Source organism: Fulmarus glacialis, unplaced genomic scaffold, assembly GCF_000690835.1.
Source record: "Fulmarus glacialis isolate BGI_N327 unplaced genomic scaffold, ASM69083v1 scaffold37085, whole genome shotgun sequence".
In the NCBI taxonomy this organism is placed as follows: Eukaryota; Metazoa; Chordata; class Aves; order Procellariiformes; family Procellariidae; genus Fulmarus; species Fulmarus glacialis.
Window position 1 is genome coordinate 1 of NW_009213023.1, and position 21,037 is coordinate 21,037.

The 21,037-nt window shown below is 39.1% G+C and overlaps 1 protein-coding gene across 1 annotated transcript in view; it reads right to left on the minus strand.

The window, feature by feature from the left end:
* Positions 1–1,115: 1,115 nt before the first annotated feature.
* The window catches only part of BMP5 (bone morphogenetic protein 5), a gene marked incomplete at its 3' end in the record, with an annotated part of 39,270 nt that continues 19,348 nt past the window's right edge, over positions 1,116–21,037 (minus strand). Inside the window, exons 2-4 of the mRNA XM_009578064.1 lie at positions 17,641–17,833; positions 11,764–11,912; positions 1,116–1,313 (exon numbers count right to left, since the gene is read on the minus strand). Coding sequence (XP_009576359.1) covers positions 1,116–1,313; positions 11,764–11,912; positions 17,641–17,833 — 540 coding nt within the window. The remainder of the gene's footprint in view (positions 1,314–11,763; positions 11,913–17,640; positions 17,834–21,037) is intronic.

A 21,037-nucleotide genomic window follows, 5' to 3' on the forward strand; every position in this document is an offset into this window, starting at 1 on the left:
AGGGTGGCTACAAAGAAGATGGAGACTCTCCTTTCACAAGAAGTCACATGGAAAAGACGAGGGGTAATGGGTACAAGTTACTCCTGCGGAGATTCCCATTGGACACAAGAGGAAAATTTTTCACAATGAGAACAATCAGCCATTGGAATAATCTCCCCAGGGAAGCGGTGGATTCCCCCATATTGGACACTTTTAAGATTTGGCTGGACCGGGGGGTGGGGCCTCTTGTCTAGACCATGCTTTTGCCAAGAAAGGTTCGACCAGATGGTCCTTGAGGTCCCTTCCAACCTGGTATTCTGCGATTCTATGATTCTATGATTCTGTGATTCTATGATTCTGTGATCTGCCATGCTGTCCCTGAAAAGTAGAAATGTTTGTTCAGAAATGAGAATATTTAGAAAGTGACTTTGTGCCTCCAGCTGAAGGAGCATTTCAGGAAAGAATCGGAGCAAAACTTACTCCAGGCTCTAATGGGACTAACAATGTTTTTACATGCATTATTGTCAGTACCTTTCAGGTAAATAAGGGATCGAATTCACTCCCTTTCAGAGATACGCTGTGTATTTACGTCAGTATGTGTCAGCTGGTCTGAACTCATAAACAGTTTACAGTTTCACAGATTGGTTAAGCTTCCTTATTTCCAGTATTCAGATTTTTATGTTACATCTTGGCTTCCTCAAATGAGAGACAGTTAAACAAGAGTCCAAACACTGTCTTTTGCTGAGGCTTCCTTGACAAGCAGTTGAGGTGCAACCCTTCTCTCTGCTCTCTCTACCTTTTCGTCATGCGTAGCAAAGATCCCATCCAGTTGCCTACTACATAAAACAAGTTTCAAGCTCAGGTGCAGTCTTTCCCAATCTACTTGGGCATTTCACCATCCAGGAGCCCATGAAACATCTAAGTGGCCTGACTCACAGAAGGTAGATCATGCTCAGGGCGAACATAACAAAAGAGGTTTAAGCAAAGCTAGGGGAGCAGATAGAAATGGAGCAGGAACACAGTTTCTGACAGTTCAGCCAATGAGCAGAATCTTGTTAAGCTGCTGTGACTCCACTGTATTTGAGCAGGTGCCCATAACTCCTCTAACAGACTAGTAAATCATAGCTTCATCTTACCCCCAACACTTGGCATCCTAGAAGACTCCTGATGACTACTGGATTTGTTGCGGTTCTGATTTTTCCTTTTATTGTTGGCTGCTCGGACAGAACGGAAAAGCACTTCACTTGCCTTGAAGAACGCAACCATGAATGGTTGCTTTGACTGAGGCCCGTGTCTTCCAATCAGGCCAGCAGATTTAACATTGATACTTCGACCTATAAGGTAATGGAAATTGTAAGTTAAAAGGTGAATTTCTGCCCCTCCTGAAGCCACAGTGGGAGTTCAACTGCTGACTGAAGCATGGCAAGGATTTTGCTCATAATCCTGAATTTACATGATAAAGAATCCTAACCACGTTTTGTTGAACGGAACTTAAAAGACAAAAAATTCAACAATTTACAAAAGTTTCAGCAGCTTTACAGGTAGTTTGTCATTGCATAAAATTGTGGTCTCTGTGCGCTGTATATCTTATTCATTACTCAGATATTTTAATTCAGTCTCATGTACGCATGTATAGAAATGAAAAATAAATGAGCCCCATTGAAGTCTATAGGCTCTCGAAAAGATAATGTAATGCAGTCACCTAATTTTTGCATCACTTGAGTGTGAGATATGGAACCTTATATCCCCAAAGCAAATCGGTAGCAAAGAGAAGTGTAGATAATAAATATACTTCTGCTTTAAAAATAAATATTGTGCGGTGTTACTTAAACTGATGTTCATTCACTAGTAAAGGTAGGAAGGCATTCAGTCGTTCAAGAGAACAGAGTTTGAAATATGTACATTATTGACTCTGGTTCCGTTCCCAGGGGATGTGCATATTTCTTTAAAATATTTGTTCAGTCAGGACTGTGCAGTAACCTCACTATATTATAGGATCTAAACCTCAGTAAAAGAAGAGAAAGCAAAACAAGTCACTGAAACTGCATCAGTGACATTTTAGCAAATAAACCCTTGCTCTTAACAGAATTTATTTTGGCAGCATAAACACTTTTGTGCGTACGTGTATTATGCAGAGCCCTTCAACCGTCAGAAAATGAGACAGTGTCATGTGAAGCTGTGCAGCTGTGCTGGGTGGGGGACACAGAGGTCCTTTAAACGGGAAGGTATGGACACAGGCACCGCGTGCGCTGCGTGGCATCGGGACGCCTGGGGATCCTTCTAAACCGACTGGAAAAGTTTGCTACGCGGGCAAGGAAGGAGCATCTGCCTTACAAATATATAATGCTGTTAACTCAATCATCCTGAAAAAGAACTTGCAAATAAGCATAGGAGTAAACCTTATAGAAATAAGCATATAGGTTTCCTTTTCAAACACAAACTTACAGTGGCTGTATGCCAGAGTCTATATTTCTTAGAAAAACTCTATCACTGGCGTAAATGAAAGAGGCAGTTTGATTTGTGGTTAAAGTAGTTTCCATTCTACTTCCACTGTAACAAATGTATTAATTCAGCTCAGACTTCCTCCTTCTGGCAGCCCTTTTGCAGTAAAAAGAGAAATTAGAAGTTCCAGCCAAATACCATACCTTGAACTGACCCACTTCAATACATAAACACTTTTACAACATGTTTATTCAGGTGTAGCACTTTAAATTGGTTTAAGATGTTTCCAGTGACAGAGAGCCCAGCAAAGGCAAGAGAAGAACTGAGAAAGTTAGCAGTTATGGAGCAGAGTAATTGGCAACATATTCTGAACAATTTTGATAATTACTTTTTTGACTGCAAGGGAAAAATATATTTGTTGAAGCTTCTGATTTCATTTTAAATGGCTTTTTAGTCTCGTGTTTCTTTAATTCTTCTTTTCATGTGTTTGAGTTACTATTAAATAATTCAGTAACATTAATTTCTATATGTTCCAATCTTCTGTTGCAAGTCAGATATGAAAAACTGTACAGACTATTCTCTATTCATTGCAACATGGACAAACTAGCCTCTTACAACAAAGTTCCAAGTTTCCCCTCATTTCTAGAGGGAATATTTTTACTGTTTTTCTTTATTTTTTGTTCCAATGACTTTCAGAATTTTAATTTTATCTTTAAAAGATTAATACCTTACTGGTGGACATTTTAAGAATACTACTAGATTTATATACTGAGGGCTGTAGAGATGTGTGGAGGTTTTCTGAATTTAAATCTACGTTCTCTGAATTTACAATGGTGGATATTGTGTGAGAAGCAAAATATCCTTCAAACCAATGTGAACTCCCTTTAAAATAACTTTTAATATTATTAAGTTTCCTCTGGGTTTCCTTTAGACTTCAGCAATGAGATGGCTATTAAGATTCCACAAGTTAAGGCTTACTTGGTTATTCAGGGTATAGAGATATACTATAAAAAATTAATCCTGTAACCCACAACCTTTTTACACACAGAAACAGCTTATGTGCCTTTATTCCTTTATTTGCTTGATCTTTTAAGCAGCCAACCTGAGTTTTTAGGACCGATTTGTTCAATTCATGAATGGTATATGTACTGAATCTTCTTCTAGTGCAGTCAACAGGAAAACTTTTATTGACTTCTGTGCATTCATCATTAAACTTTTCTCTCTCCGTTTGTCATACACCTTAGCTTAACTGCAACTTTCAGAAGACGAAGCAATCAAAATATACACTGCCCTTGAGACGCTATATTTCTTCCGAGGAGGATCTCTGAACTGTTTGGTTTAGAAATTCAAACCACATATGTTGTCTTCATTTTAAGACAACATGTCTGTGCAAAAGAAAGTTTGCATTTGCAGAACTTCTATTATCCTTCATTAAAAAAAAAAAAATGTGTGTGTGCGGGAGATGTCCTTCAGTCTAAGACCACAAAGCTTTGCCTCTTCCTGAACAGGAGGTATTTTAAAGTACCCTGCCTCTGAAATGCATCAAGCTTTCTGCCACAGCAGTAGCTCCCTCTGTGTGCTATGGTCTTGTTAGGTAGTCCTCACCTTTGTCCGTAGTGCGGATTTCAGAATACAGTAAGAGAAATCTTACGCTACTCTGAACTGGGTTTTGTAGCAAGAAGCATTCATGGGCTTCATTTTTATTAAGCGGTTTTAGTCTACCATTTCTTGCAAGCATTTAGAAAACTTTCAGCTTCGATGACAACTGAAAATCAGGGTCTCTCCAGCACGCGGTTGTTCCATATTGTGGTATTAGAGCAATATTTTCTAAAATCAGCTGAATGACTCAGGCTGACCTGCTTAACTACACCTTCCCTCAGAGCTTCACCCACATGAAACTGGTAAAACCAAAACAGCAAGGTGTGTCCCTCTGCTTCTCTTGAGTACCTCTGAACAAGAATTGAAGGTGGTCAAGCATTCTGAAAAATGGGTTTGGTTTTATACTTCCATCGTATCCTTAATTCTGAGGATTTCAAAGACTTTTCTTCAGACTTTAGAAGAAAACAAGAAACTGCAAGAAACCAGCAGTCAGCTAGCGCCTGCTCCTCTGAATCTAACCAGTGCAATTGCCCCTACACCTAGAAAAAACAAATAGGCATAACAGATGGACTTACTCCATGCAGGGACAGTCCAGAGCCTTTGTATTCCTCACATTCTGGTATGCGCTTCTCAATCCTGCTATGATAATTTATTATCTCTTCTGCATATTGACAGGTATATTTGGAGACTAAGACTTATTTAAAGCATTATGTTCCAAATCTGCTGAACTCCTTAGTCCTTATTCATATGATTTTGAGTCTTTGGCACGACGTATTTGTTTGAGTTGGCATTTAAACTTATTTTTGGCTTTTATTCTATTTGATAGTAAAGTGCCCTTAGCAGTTTGCATAAAAGGTTTTATGGAAGTGCTGGTTTGACTGACTGAACAGAATGAATACATTTGCCTTTTCATGTTCTGTCCCCTTATAACAAAGGAATCGCTGCTGCAAAAATAACTGTGAAGTTTAGCTTATAAAAAGGTGCTACCTCGACAATCCTGATGATTTTGTTCTTTTTTTTTTTGCCCACAGAATAAGACTAGCAGTCAGGATCATAACTGTGGAGTTATTTGCTGTGTCACTATGTCCATTTTTCTGCTGTGACATGCAGTCATATCATACAATTCTTTTCACGAACTGATCAAGTTCCATCTTAAAAGTTCATTTTCCACCCCAGCTGCTCCAAATGGAAATGCAAGAGCCCTTCAAACTTTCAATAACAATCTGTCTCACAGTCCTGACCTGGAGACATCGCCTCGTTTTTCATGACATTCAGAAAGCTGACTTCTTCTGAGATCGCCAGTGTGGATGCCAATGACAGTGGTAAGATTTGTGACTTGGCTGTCTCTCCTCAGGCAGTATATATTTTATGTAAGGCATTGAGCAGACACTAATTTTGCAAGAGCTTTCAGCCATTATGCATCTTGGCCAGATTTACACTGGCAACACAGGACAATGAGTGATTCCAAGATCCATTATTTTGTCCTGAGTCATCGAACTGCAGCAAACCACTCATTTTGTTATGAAAAACAAGCACTTATTTACTTTCAAAAGTGTTCAACAAGCCACAAAACACATTTTACAGATTAACCACTACTGCTAGGTCACAGTAGTTATTTTGGTAATAATTTTATATATTTGTAGATAGAAATGAAAACTTTCGTGATGCTGAGAATTAATTTCTGGTTTGCTGAAAAAAAAAATTTCCAATGCCACACCTATGGTTTCCTCCTCGTGGGGAGAGTGATATCTGAATGAGGATTGGGAAAGGCCTTTTGGAGAAAGACCCTGAGTATACAATGTCCACTAACATCTAATATTTGCGCAAAACTGTCCTGAGGCTCTAAGTCTGAAAGCTCGCTAAGTAGTTTTCAAAATTAGATAGAAACTTGTGTGGTTTCTCATGCCTGAACAGTGCTCTTGAGAGCAATGGGACTTCACAGAAACAAAAGAATTGAGATAGCGTTTGGCTACCAAAACTTAAATGAAGGCTTATTTTAAAAAGGAGAAAAGAAAACCTAACAGCACAAATGTGATGGTCCATATATAAGACATCCTCAACACTCCAACTCCGAAGTATTATATACTGTCTCTACTGTATCATCTACATAAACTGCTATGTAAACTTTTCCTTTGGTGGACACATTTATGTATACCAGCTTTTGAAACAAGCTTCATGTGTTTTATTAACTCTTCTGCTCCCTGGAGGCTTTAAGGAATTCTGAAAAATGGGTGGTCTTGGATGGTCTGCGCTGCATTTCCTACACTTCACAGCTTTAGTCAAAACTAAAGATCCAACTTTTGTTTTTAAAATCGTAAATTTTGTTGCTTTTATTCAGTTCATTTGAAGGAATTTTGTGTATCTCTTTGTGTTGATTTTGGTATTCATAAAGCTCCTGAAGAAAGCACTTGGGAACATGTTAGGAACCATGGTATGCTGTATAACATAGCAGTACCATGTATGCTTACACAAAAAAATCAGATGTAATCATACACAAATACACTTGCTAGGTACTTGACTTATCCTTTCAATTTAATGTACTTAAATTGTGAATGGTTTGTGGGAGTCCTAGGGCTTTTCTGCACAGTTAAAAATGTGTTCAGGAAGACAATAAAACAAGGAGAGATTAGATTAATTGGTCATCCACCAAAGAATAAAATGGATAAAAGCCTTCTGAATGAAACGAAACACGAATGCCATTATCTTGAAAACACTGGTGCTGAGAAGCAGATGTATCCTTCATCTGTCTGGGGAGCAGGGTGGAGGGGGAATTGCAGAGCTGTACAGCCAGGACCAGTATGCATCAGTATGCAGTGGTGGCAGGAGGAGGGGCAGGAGCCCATCTCACCCCCCTTACCCTCCTGCTTAAAGTAAGTGTGCCCTTACTAACAAAGGGTGTGTTCTCATCACTTGCTACAAGCAGACGCAAGAAAACGCTGACTGTATTTCTGACCCAGCTGGAAACAGGGGTTACACCTATCTGAGTAAATTAAAGAGTGCCCAGAAGCGCTCCCAGGCACTGGAGCTGGATCATCTGCTCTGCTCAGGGTGGGAGGGTGCTCCTGGAGCACTTACGTCCTATGTCAGCTCCACCGCAGAGTCCCCGGCACCCCAAGGCAGTGCTGCAGGGGCCTCTCCCAGGGGGCAGCTGCCATGGGGTCACCCTGTTTTGGAGACTGAGAGAGTGATCCCTCCAGCTCGTTTCACACCACAGTATTCCTGAGCATGTTTAATTTACTAGTGTACCTTTGGCCAAAGTCAGCTCTGAACCAGAACTCATGTAGCTGTACTTAGGCAGTGCTTGAGCCCAAGCTAATAAAACCTGCTGAGGGGCAGGATATATTAGCTCGGGTTCAGTGCTGTGCTAACATGGCTATATGGCTTCCAGATGGCTCAGAATTTAGGCAGAGCTATTGCCTGCCAAAGTCCATATATATATCAATATAAATATATATTTCCTAAATTCCCCCACTGTAAGGACACTAATGAAGGTGAACTCACTCCTGATACTTTGCCTTGTAAATACCAGATCCACCAAGAGACTTAAATGTAACAACCCAGCAGCATCCTCCAGAGTACCTGATGGCTACCGTGGTCATGTAAGTTAGGTGCCAAGGTTGACGGGGGGCAACTTGAGATGAGATTGATTACATTTAGTCTTGTAAAGGTGAGGCCAAGGCCAATGTAAAGTATACAGCCAACTACCTGAAGAAGCCAGGGTGCTGCCACAGGTTGCTATGGGTTGAAAGCAAGCCAGCCACCCTCTGCGACGTAGAGAATGTGGCCATGCTGCCTCTCTGAAGGCTTCGTAAGAGAAAGGGACCTTGGAAGGCCCAAGCTGAAAGGAGCAGAGGCTAAAAAAGAGGGAGCATGTCTCTTAATGTCTGCCCCATCATCGCAGAAGAAGGACCTCACTAATCTTTCCTGCAGCATGTAGGATTAGGAGCCAAACCGCCTTCCAGGGGACACATGTCAGAGTGTCCCCAAATACATGCCGGAGAGAGAATTGGCCTTCCCTAGGCTTCACTTGGATCAAGGAACCTATTTCTTTTCAAGTTTCCCTTTGCTCTGAGGAAAAAAAAATACCTGAAGTAAGAGTCAGAGTCGGGGAGCTGAGGATTCCTGCCGCCTGCCCACTTCAAACAGCAAGAAGGCCAAAGAAACCTTCCATAGGACTATGTGGTAACAGAAATCACCTTAATCAGCTTGGGCTTTTCAAAGTTACCACCAGTTTCTTTCCCTCTGATGTGCAGGCGGATGGAAAATAACTGAGAGCCGCAGTAATCTAAGAAAAGGCACAGAACTACATGGCTGTGGGGGTTACCCAGGATGTTGTATTGAGAGCTGTGTATTTGGAACTGTTGTATTCTGTGGATCGTCAATAGTATTCGTTACACATTATCTCCCTTTCCCATTTTCTGTAGACAACACTAGGTTCTCTTCAGCAATGATATAAACAGCAAAAGGAATACCCTTGCAGCTATTTATACTCCTCCAGTAAAAATGATGTTCAAACCGTTGCTACCTTCCAATTATAAAAAATGTTAAATATTAATACAAAGGTGCTGATTCACTGGAACATGTTTTAAGTCTTAAGAGACATATGGTATATATACAGGAAAAGCGTCGCATGGAGCTTTTCGAATTGTTTCTGCATCTGCATTGATTTTATGCTGCAATTCATCTAACACCCGCACTTCCATCAGTGTGAAAACAATCACCTCTCGTTTTAAACACCACGGAGAGTTTTGGTGTCAAAAGGAGGGAATCGGCCAAAAGGGGATGCTGCAGAATGTTGAGGAGACATTAAAAAAGAGAATAAAAAAACCCTGATCCTTAATTTACCACAGCCCCAGGGAAACAGTGCATTATATGTTGACAGCTTCCATATGTGTCATGCAAACCTTTATTCTTACTGTTCAAAATAAAATGTCCCACTAAGAGAAAAAGTCTACATTTCATGCTAAAATGAGATGTATGATACCAAATACTGTCTTAAAGAAAAAAGAAAACACATTCCAATGTCATGTGGCTTTTTGTACTTTTTCAGCATTTTCAAAGGGGAAAAATATGGAGTACAACAACCAGACATTCTTCCAAAGTTGTTTTTATCACACTGTTATATTAAATAGTTACAAATTTTTTTATTCGTCATGTAGACATTATTATTATTTATGCACCATCTTCAGGGATCACCAAAGAAATATATGTACACAAGTAATTGCCTAAAAACTCACTGAAAGATAACTGTAAGAAAGATTACTGTTAATGGTAATGATAACAATATAGTAGCACCCCGGAGTCTCAGTAATTATTGGCACCCCATTTTAAAGGTGCTGTATGAATAAATCTAAAAATCAGTATGTATTTACAGACTTGATTATCCAGGGCCCCAGTGCAGCACCTGAATACTTCAAACAGGGATCCTCTGATTTAACAGAATTCCATTTAGTTTAATAGTCTGTTGCAATAGAAAGGTTAATGGATCAGGTCTTATCATAAATGCCTCTCCAGTTATGGGGGCAGAAGTCCTCTACCTCCCGTAAACTCAATGGGCAGCTGGAGGCATGAAGAAACGTGCTTCAAGACCTGCACGGCCTGAAGTTCACTTGAGCCAAGGAAAGGTTTTTTGATTGATTTGAACCAGTCTCTGAGCTTTCATAGAAACTGGTTGGAAGGAAGGTGGGTGGGGTTCTCTGGGTTACAGAGTCCACTACATACTGAGTCATGTACAAGAATTCATGTTCCATCTGTACACAAACATGTCATTCAACTGCTGGTGTTTCTAATAGCTTCCAGAAGTAACAGCAACCCAATAAAAATAATCAAAGCCTTAAGAGCAAAATTGTAAGAGCATGAAAGGATGATTTTCCTTATGCTAAGCTGAAGTGGTATAGCACAGGTCTTCCCTATAGTTTTGAAAACTTTAGTCCCTAGAAGGGCACTCTTATTGCAGGAACAAACTGAAAAGGGAACAGAAAGTGAGGGAAAAGGGGAATTCCCTTCTCACTCAAGCAACTGCGTTGAGAAATTCAAATAACTGAGGTGCAGAAAGTAAAGCTGCCAGTGGCTTTGGAATTTAAAATAGAAAATTATCTATCACCTTTCTGATCTTGGGAGTGGGACAGGGGAAATATTTACATAAACTGTTCTTTTACAGTTTCTTCAGTGTATTAACCTAAAGGTTTGCTTTTACCCATACAAACTTTCCTGCTGTTTACTGAACAGATATAATTTTGAGGCTAGAACCAACAAATTGCTGATTCCAGGGTTTCTTAATGAATGCCTTTCATGGATATTTAATTTTCAAGAATTTCTGTATTTGAATCTCCTGGAAAAAAAGTCAAGGATGGAGTTTATTCTGGAGCAGGAAAGCTGGCCAGAAGCCAGTCCACCTAATCTGGATGCCTGACGGAGGTGTCACCTCTCCAGAATTTTAAGGGCTTAAGAATGGCCTCACAAAACCAAGCTGCCTAACAGAGCCGCTCCTCGTACAGCCTGGGCTCAGGTGCGGTGCCTTTGAAGGCTGGTTGAACACAGCAACAACGTGGTCTGCTTTGCATTGCTGCCTCCCTTTTCCACCACCTGTACTCCGACCGCATAGGCAATATTAGGTGAAATGATTGTCCGCTCTGGTTCAAGCCTGCCAACTCCCTTTTTAAGCATCCTGCCTAAAGGAGGACAGTTTTTGCATAACTCTCCAGCAGCCGGAGCACTTGCTGAAAAAGTATGAGAGGCTTTGTTCACAGCCCAGCTGAGCCTGAGGGAGAATTCAGATCAAAAACAATGAGAAAATGTAGCCAGAACAAAGAAAGAAGAAAAAAATATTAATCCTTACACCAGGGTTTCTTCTGCTACTCATTAACATTATGTCAGCTAAGGTTTAGATTAACTGGCAACACAGATCCCTTGACCTCTGACATAAAAAGCTTTTTGACAAGAAAAAGCTAAATCTGAAAGTTTGCTTGTAAAGTAGTATGGATTAAGTGAACCATCACAGAAAAAACAGTATATAAGTCTCTTTTTATTAGTTTCTAAAGAAGTCTAAGTAAAGAACATTTCTTCTAAAAATACTGTTTTGCATTGAGATGCATTTTCACTTTTAAATGAAGAGCATAACTGTGTATAATGAAGTAGCCTAGTAAATTTGTACTAAAAAAACCCACAGCTCTGACTTCAGTTTTGATAGTGTTCTTTCTCATTTTCAGCTAATGAAAATTTTGAAGATTTCAAATTTTTAACCCATTTCAAGATAAAAAAGGTTTTTTTTTTCAAATGATAGAAAACCAATTACCCTATTGTTAACCTTTCTCCAACATCAGTACCAGCGGCTGAGGTCCTTCCTGAAATGTCCCAAGGTTTTTTTATACCTTTGTCCAGGCTTCAGCCCAGAAAGATCTTTAGAAACTTTCTAAAACAAAAATTCCACAAGCGTGCTAGAGTTTTCTGAATGTAATCATCAGTGGAAGAACAATAAAATGGAACCTAATTTTCTATGTAGGAGCTTTTATCCCAAACTTCATTTAATTTAACTTGATTCAGTCAGCTTTATAATTGCCATATTCTACAGAATTAAGAATAATAGAAAGCTTGCAGACTATAGCTACGGCAGGATAAGACTCGTGTTCTTTGCTTATAAACTCTCAGTGAATTGTCACCCAGTCAAGTTAAAAAACACCCGGCCAGAAAAGATTCCTAGCAAGAGATGACAAGAGCATATATGATCTACAGTTATGACCTTACCGTCCCCGGTTTCAGCGCAGAGTTGCAAGCCCAGATTGTTCTGTGGATTAATCACCCAGTGATTGCTGGTCACAGTAATGTCAAACACAAACCAGCCCACATCAGAAGCTTGAGCCTTTCTTGTGTCTAGCAGGAACAAGTCTGCATCCCTAAGTTAAAGAAAATAGAGAGTTAAGGCGTTCAAATATTATTATTTTTTGTCCTTAATTTCCTTGCTGACAATAACTTCCTGGAGACCAAATGAATAATCCTTTGACATATCCTCATCACGACACAGTACAGCATGTGCTGTAGCTAACATGTAGTTGTTAAGTATAATACAGGTATTTCCCCTGAGAGGCCTTTCTGAAATGAGTCTCAGCATGTGAAAACTACAGCTCTGGAAAATCTGAAAAATCCAGCTTCCTGATATAAATACACAAAATATATAATTGAGGCTGTGTATAAAGGATTCAGCTTTCAACACTAGAATGTCTCAGGAAGATTAACATTTATAAACCATTCAGTGTAAAAGACAAAAAATGTCAAAATCACGTTCCAATTTCAACTAAAATTCAAAGGCATAGCGTTGCTAAAAAAATCTGTTATTAATAACATATGACAGGAGCTATATCATATGACAAAACATGAATAGATAACAGTTCAGACAGTTTCATATTAGTACATATGTTTAGAAAATAAGTCTCTATATCAAAGTAGAAATTACATATCTGTCCAACAATGTAATTATTACATTTTAACCCTCAGTTCCCTGGTATATTCTCAAATTTGTTCCCATGAAATCTTCCAGTAATTCAGAAGGGCTGCTCAGGGGAGTTAGTATAATTGTGTTACTAAATGTTTACCATGGATCGTTTATTTGTTCTGTTTTCACATATCTCCTGACACAATTGGTTCCAGAACCACATCTGTATTACAAACAATTTACTTCAATGACCACACTAAACCCAAGATATTTAACTCTCATCAGTTTCGTTTTACATGCTTCTACAAAGCAGCATGCATTATTAAAAACTGTTTTCACCATTTAGCCTTTTAAACCTAAATCTATAGTTATAGAAACCTATTTCTTTTCTGCCATAAATAGTATCAAAACAATAATATACAATAAAAAATATTTTATTCTAAATTTTGACTGTCCAACTCAACTAAAGACAGACTTGGCTTACACAGACCTTGGAATTATATTGTTACCTTACAGACAGCTTAAAGAGGCTTTGTGTATAAAAAGTGGATTTAAAATTACGATGGTCCTGTCACTGTATTCTTAATTTCAATGACACCGTAGGAAGTTATTGTCTTATCTAGACTAAACACAGTAAATACACCTAGAAGGTCTGATACTGAAAAAAACATCTCATGCAGCTCTTGAAACTGTGGTTGTTCAACACTCAGGAAAATAAGACCAAATGAGCTATGGCAAGCATATGTTTACTTACATGTAAGAAATATCTGCAGAATCAGGCTAAAGAGCTCAGAAATGATAAAGGACTTTTTTTAAAAAAAAAAAAAGAAAATTGAAAGGGCTTTCTTTCAAGTCACCTTTTTTTCTTCTGTTACAGGATAATCTTTTGCTGGGCTCTTATCACTTCCATTCCAGTAGAACTGTGCTAATGACCACACAAGGAGAAAACGTACGTTCTCCCTCTGGAGCTAACATGAAAACGTCTTACAATTCAAAAGAGCCTGACCTGCTATGCTAGCACTGAACAAATTAACAACGTACCACAAGCTCATAAATAGTACTCTCTGGAGTCTTAAATGCCAACTTTTTTCTCTAATAAGCAGCTTTATCGGAACTTTAAAGCTGAAAGGTTTAATTCTGAATGTGACAGTCTTTAAGATGTTTATGTATAAATATTTCTTGTATCATTCAGTAGATTTAATAGAAAACTGTGAAATTGTTTGGAATATAAAATATTACATTATCACAGTGCTATAATTTCACATTTGTCTTGTGTCCACATAGTTTTTCCCGTATAGATTCTTTCAGCTCCAAACTTTGCTGGGACTGATACAAAATGTTCTCAAAAGTCAGGATGCACAATGTCTCATATGCCAAGTCAGAATAGGGCACTACTAATGGTACAGTCCAGAAATCCTTATAAAAGACAAATTTCCCCTATGGATCTCTCCTGAATGTGCCTTTATTATTTTGTACTGCAGCAGAAACTCACACCAAAATGTCTTTGGCATTGATATGTCAATCTTCTTGTCTGCCTTCCTACAAACATAGTGATCTGGCTAAGGTAATGGACTCAAAGAGGCAGATTGTTCTTACCCATTACCTCAACAGATGAACCAAAAATTAGTTGTGAGTAACTAGAGAGAACTAGAACTGATTCTCGAGAACACATAGTAGAATAGAGAAAATGTCTCCTGACCAATGCTAGTGATTTAGCCTACATAACAGCGATTTACTACAGAAATTCAAAGTCTTTGTCAGGAAAAAAATCAACTTTTTTCACAATTGATATAAATATAGGCTGAAAACCTGACCCCTGAGAAGGCAGTGAGAGCTCTGGGATCAGGATTCCCCCATTAGCTGGTGTCATTCACTCAAACTTCTCATCGCATTTTGTGACATTTTTAATTTTAAAATTCTCCTTTATTCTGTGAAAAGAAAAAAATGATCACACTTAAAATGAAAAACAGCTGCAAATTTTGGCTCTAATTTTAAAAAATATTTCTATTTAAAAAATAGCCCACAACACATAATAAAAAAGTAAGGCATTATGTCGTAAATAGCCTGAAATGCAACAGTGAACACATTCAGGCAGAATACAGCTGATTGGCTTTACCTTTATGGAGGCTGTTTAAGTTTAGTGATCTCAGCCTGGCCCCAAACGGCCAGTTGTCTACAGCAGAAATGCTACCACAGTCAAGAATTTCAGCAAAGAGGCTGTGGGTAGAACGTCTAAGAAGCTCCAGATCTCCTGGGTCACTTAAGGAAGTAAAGGTGGAATAAACCATCTGTATGTTCCTTGAAATCCAGCAAAGTTTTTGACCGGATCAAATCACAATTACTGTGTAATAGGCCATCCCCATAATGCTGCTTCACCTCTCGCCTCATTCCAGAAAGCTGCTTTGGTATCTTAATGCCACTTGAGGATTCCCTAATGCGGGAAGAATCCTTGGGGTTTAGTTAAATTAGTGGCTAGCTGCCACCAGATCATGAACAAGGATTTGGCCTGTTGGACTACATTACTTTTGTCATGAGTAAAGATCCGGGTAGGAGTACATTGGCAGGGCTGCGTAGGAAAGTTTGCCTTTGTCATGAGCTGTGCTTTACACGCTTACTTAGAACAAATAGAAAACTTCAATCCCAAAGACTGTCATTTCAGCAAACTCCAAGCAAATTCAATACACACACCCTTCAGCAGCCATGCTGCTACAGAGACAGAAAAATGTCCGAGACTACAACATAATCCCTAGTCTGCAACTCAGAAACCCTAAACCCTGACCACTCCTTGCCTGAAAGCATGGCAGGACTGTGTTTGGGATTGCAGAGCCCTGTCAGACCCACATTTCCTGTTCAGAGCAAAGAATGGTGGAGGAGCAGTGTCAAACCCAGCAGTTTTGCTGTGGTACGGCACTAGTAAGGAGTGTGGCACATTATAGAATCACAGAATCACAGAATGGTTTGGGTTGGAAGGGACTTAAAGATCATCTAGTTCCAACCCCTCTGACATGGGCCTCCCCCCCCCCTGCCATGGGCAGGGACACTTTCCACTAGACCAGGTTGCTCAAAGCCCCATCCAACCTGGCCTTTAACACTTCCAGGAAGGGGGCATCCACCACTTCTCTGGACAACCTGTTGCAGTGTCTCACCACCCTCACACTTCTCTCACCCTCACAACCGTCTGCAGTTGCAGCTTCTGAAAATTTTGCACGTAAAATCTCATGTACATATGGGGGACAAACCTGAGGTGAAAAGGTCAAGAATAACACTAATGAAGTCTGGACCTCAAAGCAAAAGCTGTGGCTTTATTGAAAAAAAAAAAAAAAAAAAGATATAATATTCTTGGGAGCTCTTCTGTCTGGAGGTATCAAGAAGCAAGTGGGAAAAGTTCCTTGTTTCTAATTTGAACAGTGGAGAGCTTGTGGTCTTCTCCCGTCCTGTTCCACAGAGGCATTTGCCTCTATATACTCCATATATGAGTAAAGACTGGCAAAATCAACAATAGGAGGGAAACACTTAGCCTGCATCTGAAGTTTCTGTAGTTATACTGGTGAAATCAAATGGGTGGTATATCATTGCATGTCCCCCTTTCCAGCATCATGCTTCCATTAGAGGACATGGGGCTTTTATGTTTATAAATGGAAATATAAAACATTTATAAATTTATGTTTATGTATTGAAAGAAATCAAGAGCATTCTTTAATGGTTTCACAGAGACAGTTGTCATTTTAACAGGTCAGACAATATTAAAGTGTGATCTTGCTTTAGAGTAGTAAGCAGTTTTGGTTTCTCTAAAACAGAATAGAGACCACTTACTGGGAAAACATTAAAAAAAAAAAAAAGAAAGAAAACATCAAATGGATTAGAAGAACTAACTTTTCCCATTTAAAAAAAAATCTGTTGAGTTTGCATCACCCTAGCCTTGACCTGTGCTCTTTAAAAAGATATATTTTGTTCCTTCTAATTTCATTCCTTCCTCCAAGAAGTTTCTTTTAGAACCTACGTCAAAAGAAATTTTGCAAGCTGAAGACAGAGGTAAAAAAAAAACCTGCACTGTTTTGTTCCTGTCCAAATTTACTAAGAAAGCAGAAGGTATTCTGGAAGGATGAGTGCTTTCCTGCCTGTTGGTTCTGTTCCATTGATATAAAATGACTCCCTGTTTATAGCCATAAAAATTTTACAACTTGATGTTCAGAGATCTCACCTGGAAGGTAGAAGCTCAAGCTTCTGTGAGTAGAAAAGAGATTTCAACTCTGGCCCAGTCTTTGAGCTAACTGGTGATGGGGCATTTTTTTCCGCCAGAATACTCTGCAAGTTTAGGCATTTTCTTTATTTTTGCTAAACATGCCCAGGATAGAAATATTTTATCTGTTCCAAGATGAGGGAGAGTTTTTGTTTATCTCAAAACAAAACTTTTTTTTTCCATCTTCCTGAGAAAAGACATATACCGATTTAATTTCAAAACCCAAATTTTGGGTGTATGTAGCTTTTTTCAGAAGCATCTTGGAATTGTTAGTTTTTAATGGGGATTTTCAGGTATTTAGCTACTTTGCCTGGTGAAATCTGGTCATTTACTCAGGTCTTGCAGAGTCTTGGGAATAGGTCACACACAGAGCTCTGCAAACTCAGATTCAGAGATTTGCTCATGTGTAATGTCATATTTGTTTTAATTTTCAGTTTTGGTGAGCTGCATGTCTTAAGTGTGCATATGTCATCTTAAAGTCAGTGCATGACTTTATCTTTTAATTACATTCGGCAGAATATTAAAACACATGCAAAAACCCCATGCTCCTTCAAATGTAAACAAAGTTGAACAATCTATCTGCCTTTAAGGAGCTAAGTGAATCTTGGCTGGTAGTACCTCAGCATCAGCAAATGGTGCAATTCCCAAATCCAGACACTTAGACTCATTTGCTCACTGAGAACACGAACCCTCACCCCCTCTGTGCATGGGCAGATTATTTGGTGAGATTGGACATGTAACTCTCCATAAACCTAGAATAAATTACATTGAAGATAAGGTTTATTCTTGCTCAGTATTTGTTGTCATTGCCTAGGAATTAATACTGCACAAGCCACAGTGATAGCAATGATGCCTTGCCGAGGGTAGGCTTATGATCAGCTATTGTCTCCCTACTTAAGACAGAAACATGAGACATTATTCAACATATGATATGTTCATGCCAACAGGGTACCTGTTTGGGTACTCCTTGGTGATCTGATATATGCTAATCTGAATTGTTTCGTTCTCAAAGCGGCTGTTGCTTCGGTCTTTGTATATCCGGAATTCGGCTGCTGTCACTGCCTCTCCGTGCGGGATTTGAGTAAGGTCAAAGCGAAACTCTTTGTAGTGCCTTCGCTGGTGGGAGAAGTCCTTGTCCCTTTCAACTGTGAGAAAAAGAGTTGAATGTAAATTAAAGAGGTGAAACAAATGCCCATTTCCCATGATTAATGGAGCGTTCCCTGTGCTTGGGAGTAAACAAACAGGACAATATAAGACTGTGCAAATAATAAAACCACAAGCCCAGACATACTTCCAGTTAAAGGAAATTCCACCAGCCCAGTGTCTTCAGTTCAAAAGAAAAAAAAACTTGGTGGCTTTCATACAAATTCCAGAAGCTGGAGTGGAAAGAAAATCAAAAAAAGCTGAAAGAGGGTATGTTGTAAAGTAACTAGAAATATGGACAAACTAAAAGCTGCGAAAGGATTTAGGACTTCAGTGTAATCATAAGCACAGCAGTAGTAATGTCAGAGCCATAGATGACTTTGGAAAACACTAATTGCTGCTAATAACCAGGCAGATGAGAGGAATGCTGCTCATTTCCACTTAACGTAATAAATTCTGAAGTGGTACTAAAGTGCACTGTGACAACTATATATTTAAGAAGCAGTTACATCATATAAATTAGCACATGTTGTACTCTAATGGCATAAGCATCATCTTGCCAATGGTCAGAAGAAGGAGCCATGAATCAGGGCTGAGTGGTTCTGGCACCCCAGCGGCAAAGGGAGCACCTCTCTGGCGTGAGGTGCTGTAGGTGGGCAGTTGCAGCTCCCACTGCTTCTGGCACCGCCACAATTTAAAATGGAGAAGTTAACCTCACCATTGCTTAATTCAGGATTGCACAGAATTTTAAGGGGGAGTAAACAGAGGATTTTAGTTTATTTGAGTTTACAGCTGATTTAGGGCTAATTCCACTGTCTGCTACAGTTCTGACCCTGAGTTAGGAGTGACTTTTGCAATGGAATACGTGTTTGATTTGACAGGCCATGGTACAGGCTAATGACCATCTTATGGGATTAATACTTCAGATTTTACGGATGTGGAAAGGAAAATGATCCATGGTTTCCACTGTCACAGAGTGCGATGTATCATTGACCTGTGAAGCAGCTGTGCTCTGTGAGAAGAGAGAACTCCTCACTTCTGGAGAAGTTCCACCTGCCTCGTGAGATAGGTGCTTTGCTTTACTGACGGTGGACAAAGCCTAAACCACTCAGAGCTGGGATTCGGTTTGGATAACCAGCTAAACATTTACGACTGCACCCAGCTCCACTAAATGCTCCCTCCTATAACCCCTGCTCTTTTATGGCGTTTTAATATTAACAGTCCTCGGATCTGAGGAAGGAACAATGCCAGTTCTGAAAAAGCACGTATTTAGATTACTAAATTTTACATATTTAAATAATCAAATGTGTATGTTATTACAATATATATGTATATTTATACTTATACGCTCATGTGTATGTGTACATCCATGCAATTTTGTCTACATACACAATGCGTATGTGTTTGTATGTGTGTATAAATATATATTTATTTATATATAAACCTGCATATGTGTATTATTATAATGTATATGTGGTCTTACAAAATAGAAATGCACTAAAAGAAAAAAAATACATTTTGGGCTTGCCATATAAGGGCACACTTATAGACATATTAAAATGAGAGCTATTGAAGGAGAAGTATTTACATTATTTTCAGAGCAGTAGTTACTAGTTAAGTCACCTGTGGCCGTGTAGCTAGTCGCTTACAGTACACTTCCCTTTCACTCTTTCAAAAATGTGAACTATCCTTGTTTTCATTAGCATATTTTTAAAAAATGTAAAAATCTATGTTGCCTTAAGAACCACCAAAAATAAAATATATAGGCTATAAGAACACTTTCTCTTCGGTGAAAATGAACTTTCCCCTGGCTGACAAAAGGAAAATTGTCTGCTAACTGTGAGGTTTCCTTGGCTCAAGTGCGTATTTAGCTTACATAGGTTTGCCATGGTACACCATGTAGAAAAAGTAAAGCAGAAAAGAGGCAGAAGCATGTAAACTGGCTGCTCTGTACCTGAAGATGAATGGGCTGCTACTGAAGAGAAACAGGATACAGGCTATTTAGCAGCTCCACTGCCCGGTTCTAAACTGTGAGATATATACAGAGATCTGACTTGAGGTTTGGGGTCTGTTTGCCTTTTTTTTTTTTTTTTTTAATGTCCATGTAAAGCCTTTCATTTTGGAGAGAACTTGGCAGAGATTAGCATATGCAAATGCACTGAACCAGGGAAGGATTTTTCTAGTGCAAAGAGCCTGGAGTAAGTTCCTAAGGTTATAACTGAGCATTCCAAACGTTGAACAGATATGTCAATAACCTTTAAATGAAAAATAGGTTAAAGGCAGACTTAATGTAGCAACCCTTTCTGATATCTCTGATTAGTATTTATCCAACAAGTATTTACCAGCATGTGTGGGTAACTAAACACTACTCACTATGAGTAAGCATTGGAGAATTAGAGGTTGAATAAAAGGTTTACATGCCAGTACTCCTGGCCTGTTTCGGTTTTATTTGGGTTTGAGGTTTCCTTTTGTCTAGTTTCTTACAAGTACCTTCTAATTAGCAATATTAGTTTGGAAACAGCAGTTCTCTCCCTATGTGTTACAGTTTGGACAGAAACCTCTACAATACCTCTGTGATAGCATCCGTAGGGTTCTCTCAGGACCGCTCACAACTGCTGAAAGAATACTGACAGCCACTTCCTGACAAGCCCAAAATCATTACAGCTCACACGGATAGTACTTATCTGTGTTTCCATGTATATCCGAGGAAGAGACAGCACTACCCTCTGAAAGGGACACAAGTTCAAAATTCCCTTGGGTCGAGACAGCATTTACAGGCAGGCCAGGACTTGGGAGTAGCAACAGCCTGCAGAAATGAAGGGCTGTAGGAAACAGGCACGAAACACCATGGAAACCCCCGAGTCCGGGGAGGTCCCACTCTCCACAAGGAAGCCAGAATCTCAAACTGCAAATTTCCATCAGCCAATGCACAAAACATAAAAAAAATTTTTACAAATTTAGACAAGTTAAGATCTTGCATTACATAGTAGACTGCAGAAAGCAGTGGCTGTGATGTTGCAATATTGCCTAATGACTAGAACAATAGTTCTAAAAGTTATAAAAGCAAAATGTTATTTAATGATATTGAGTATTTTAATACCAAAAATAATACACAAGTCTTGATCCCTTCTGCATCTAATAAATGCCTCGTCGGGAAAGACACTGAATGCTCAGTAGGGTATCTCTCAGGTCCTTTATCCTGCTGA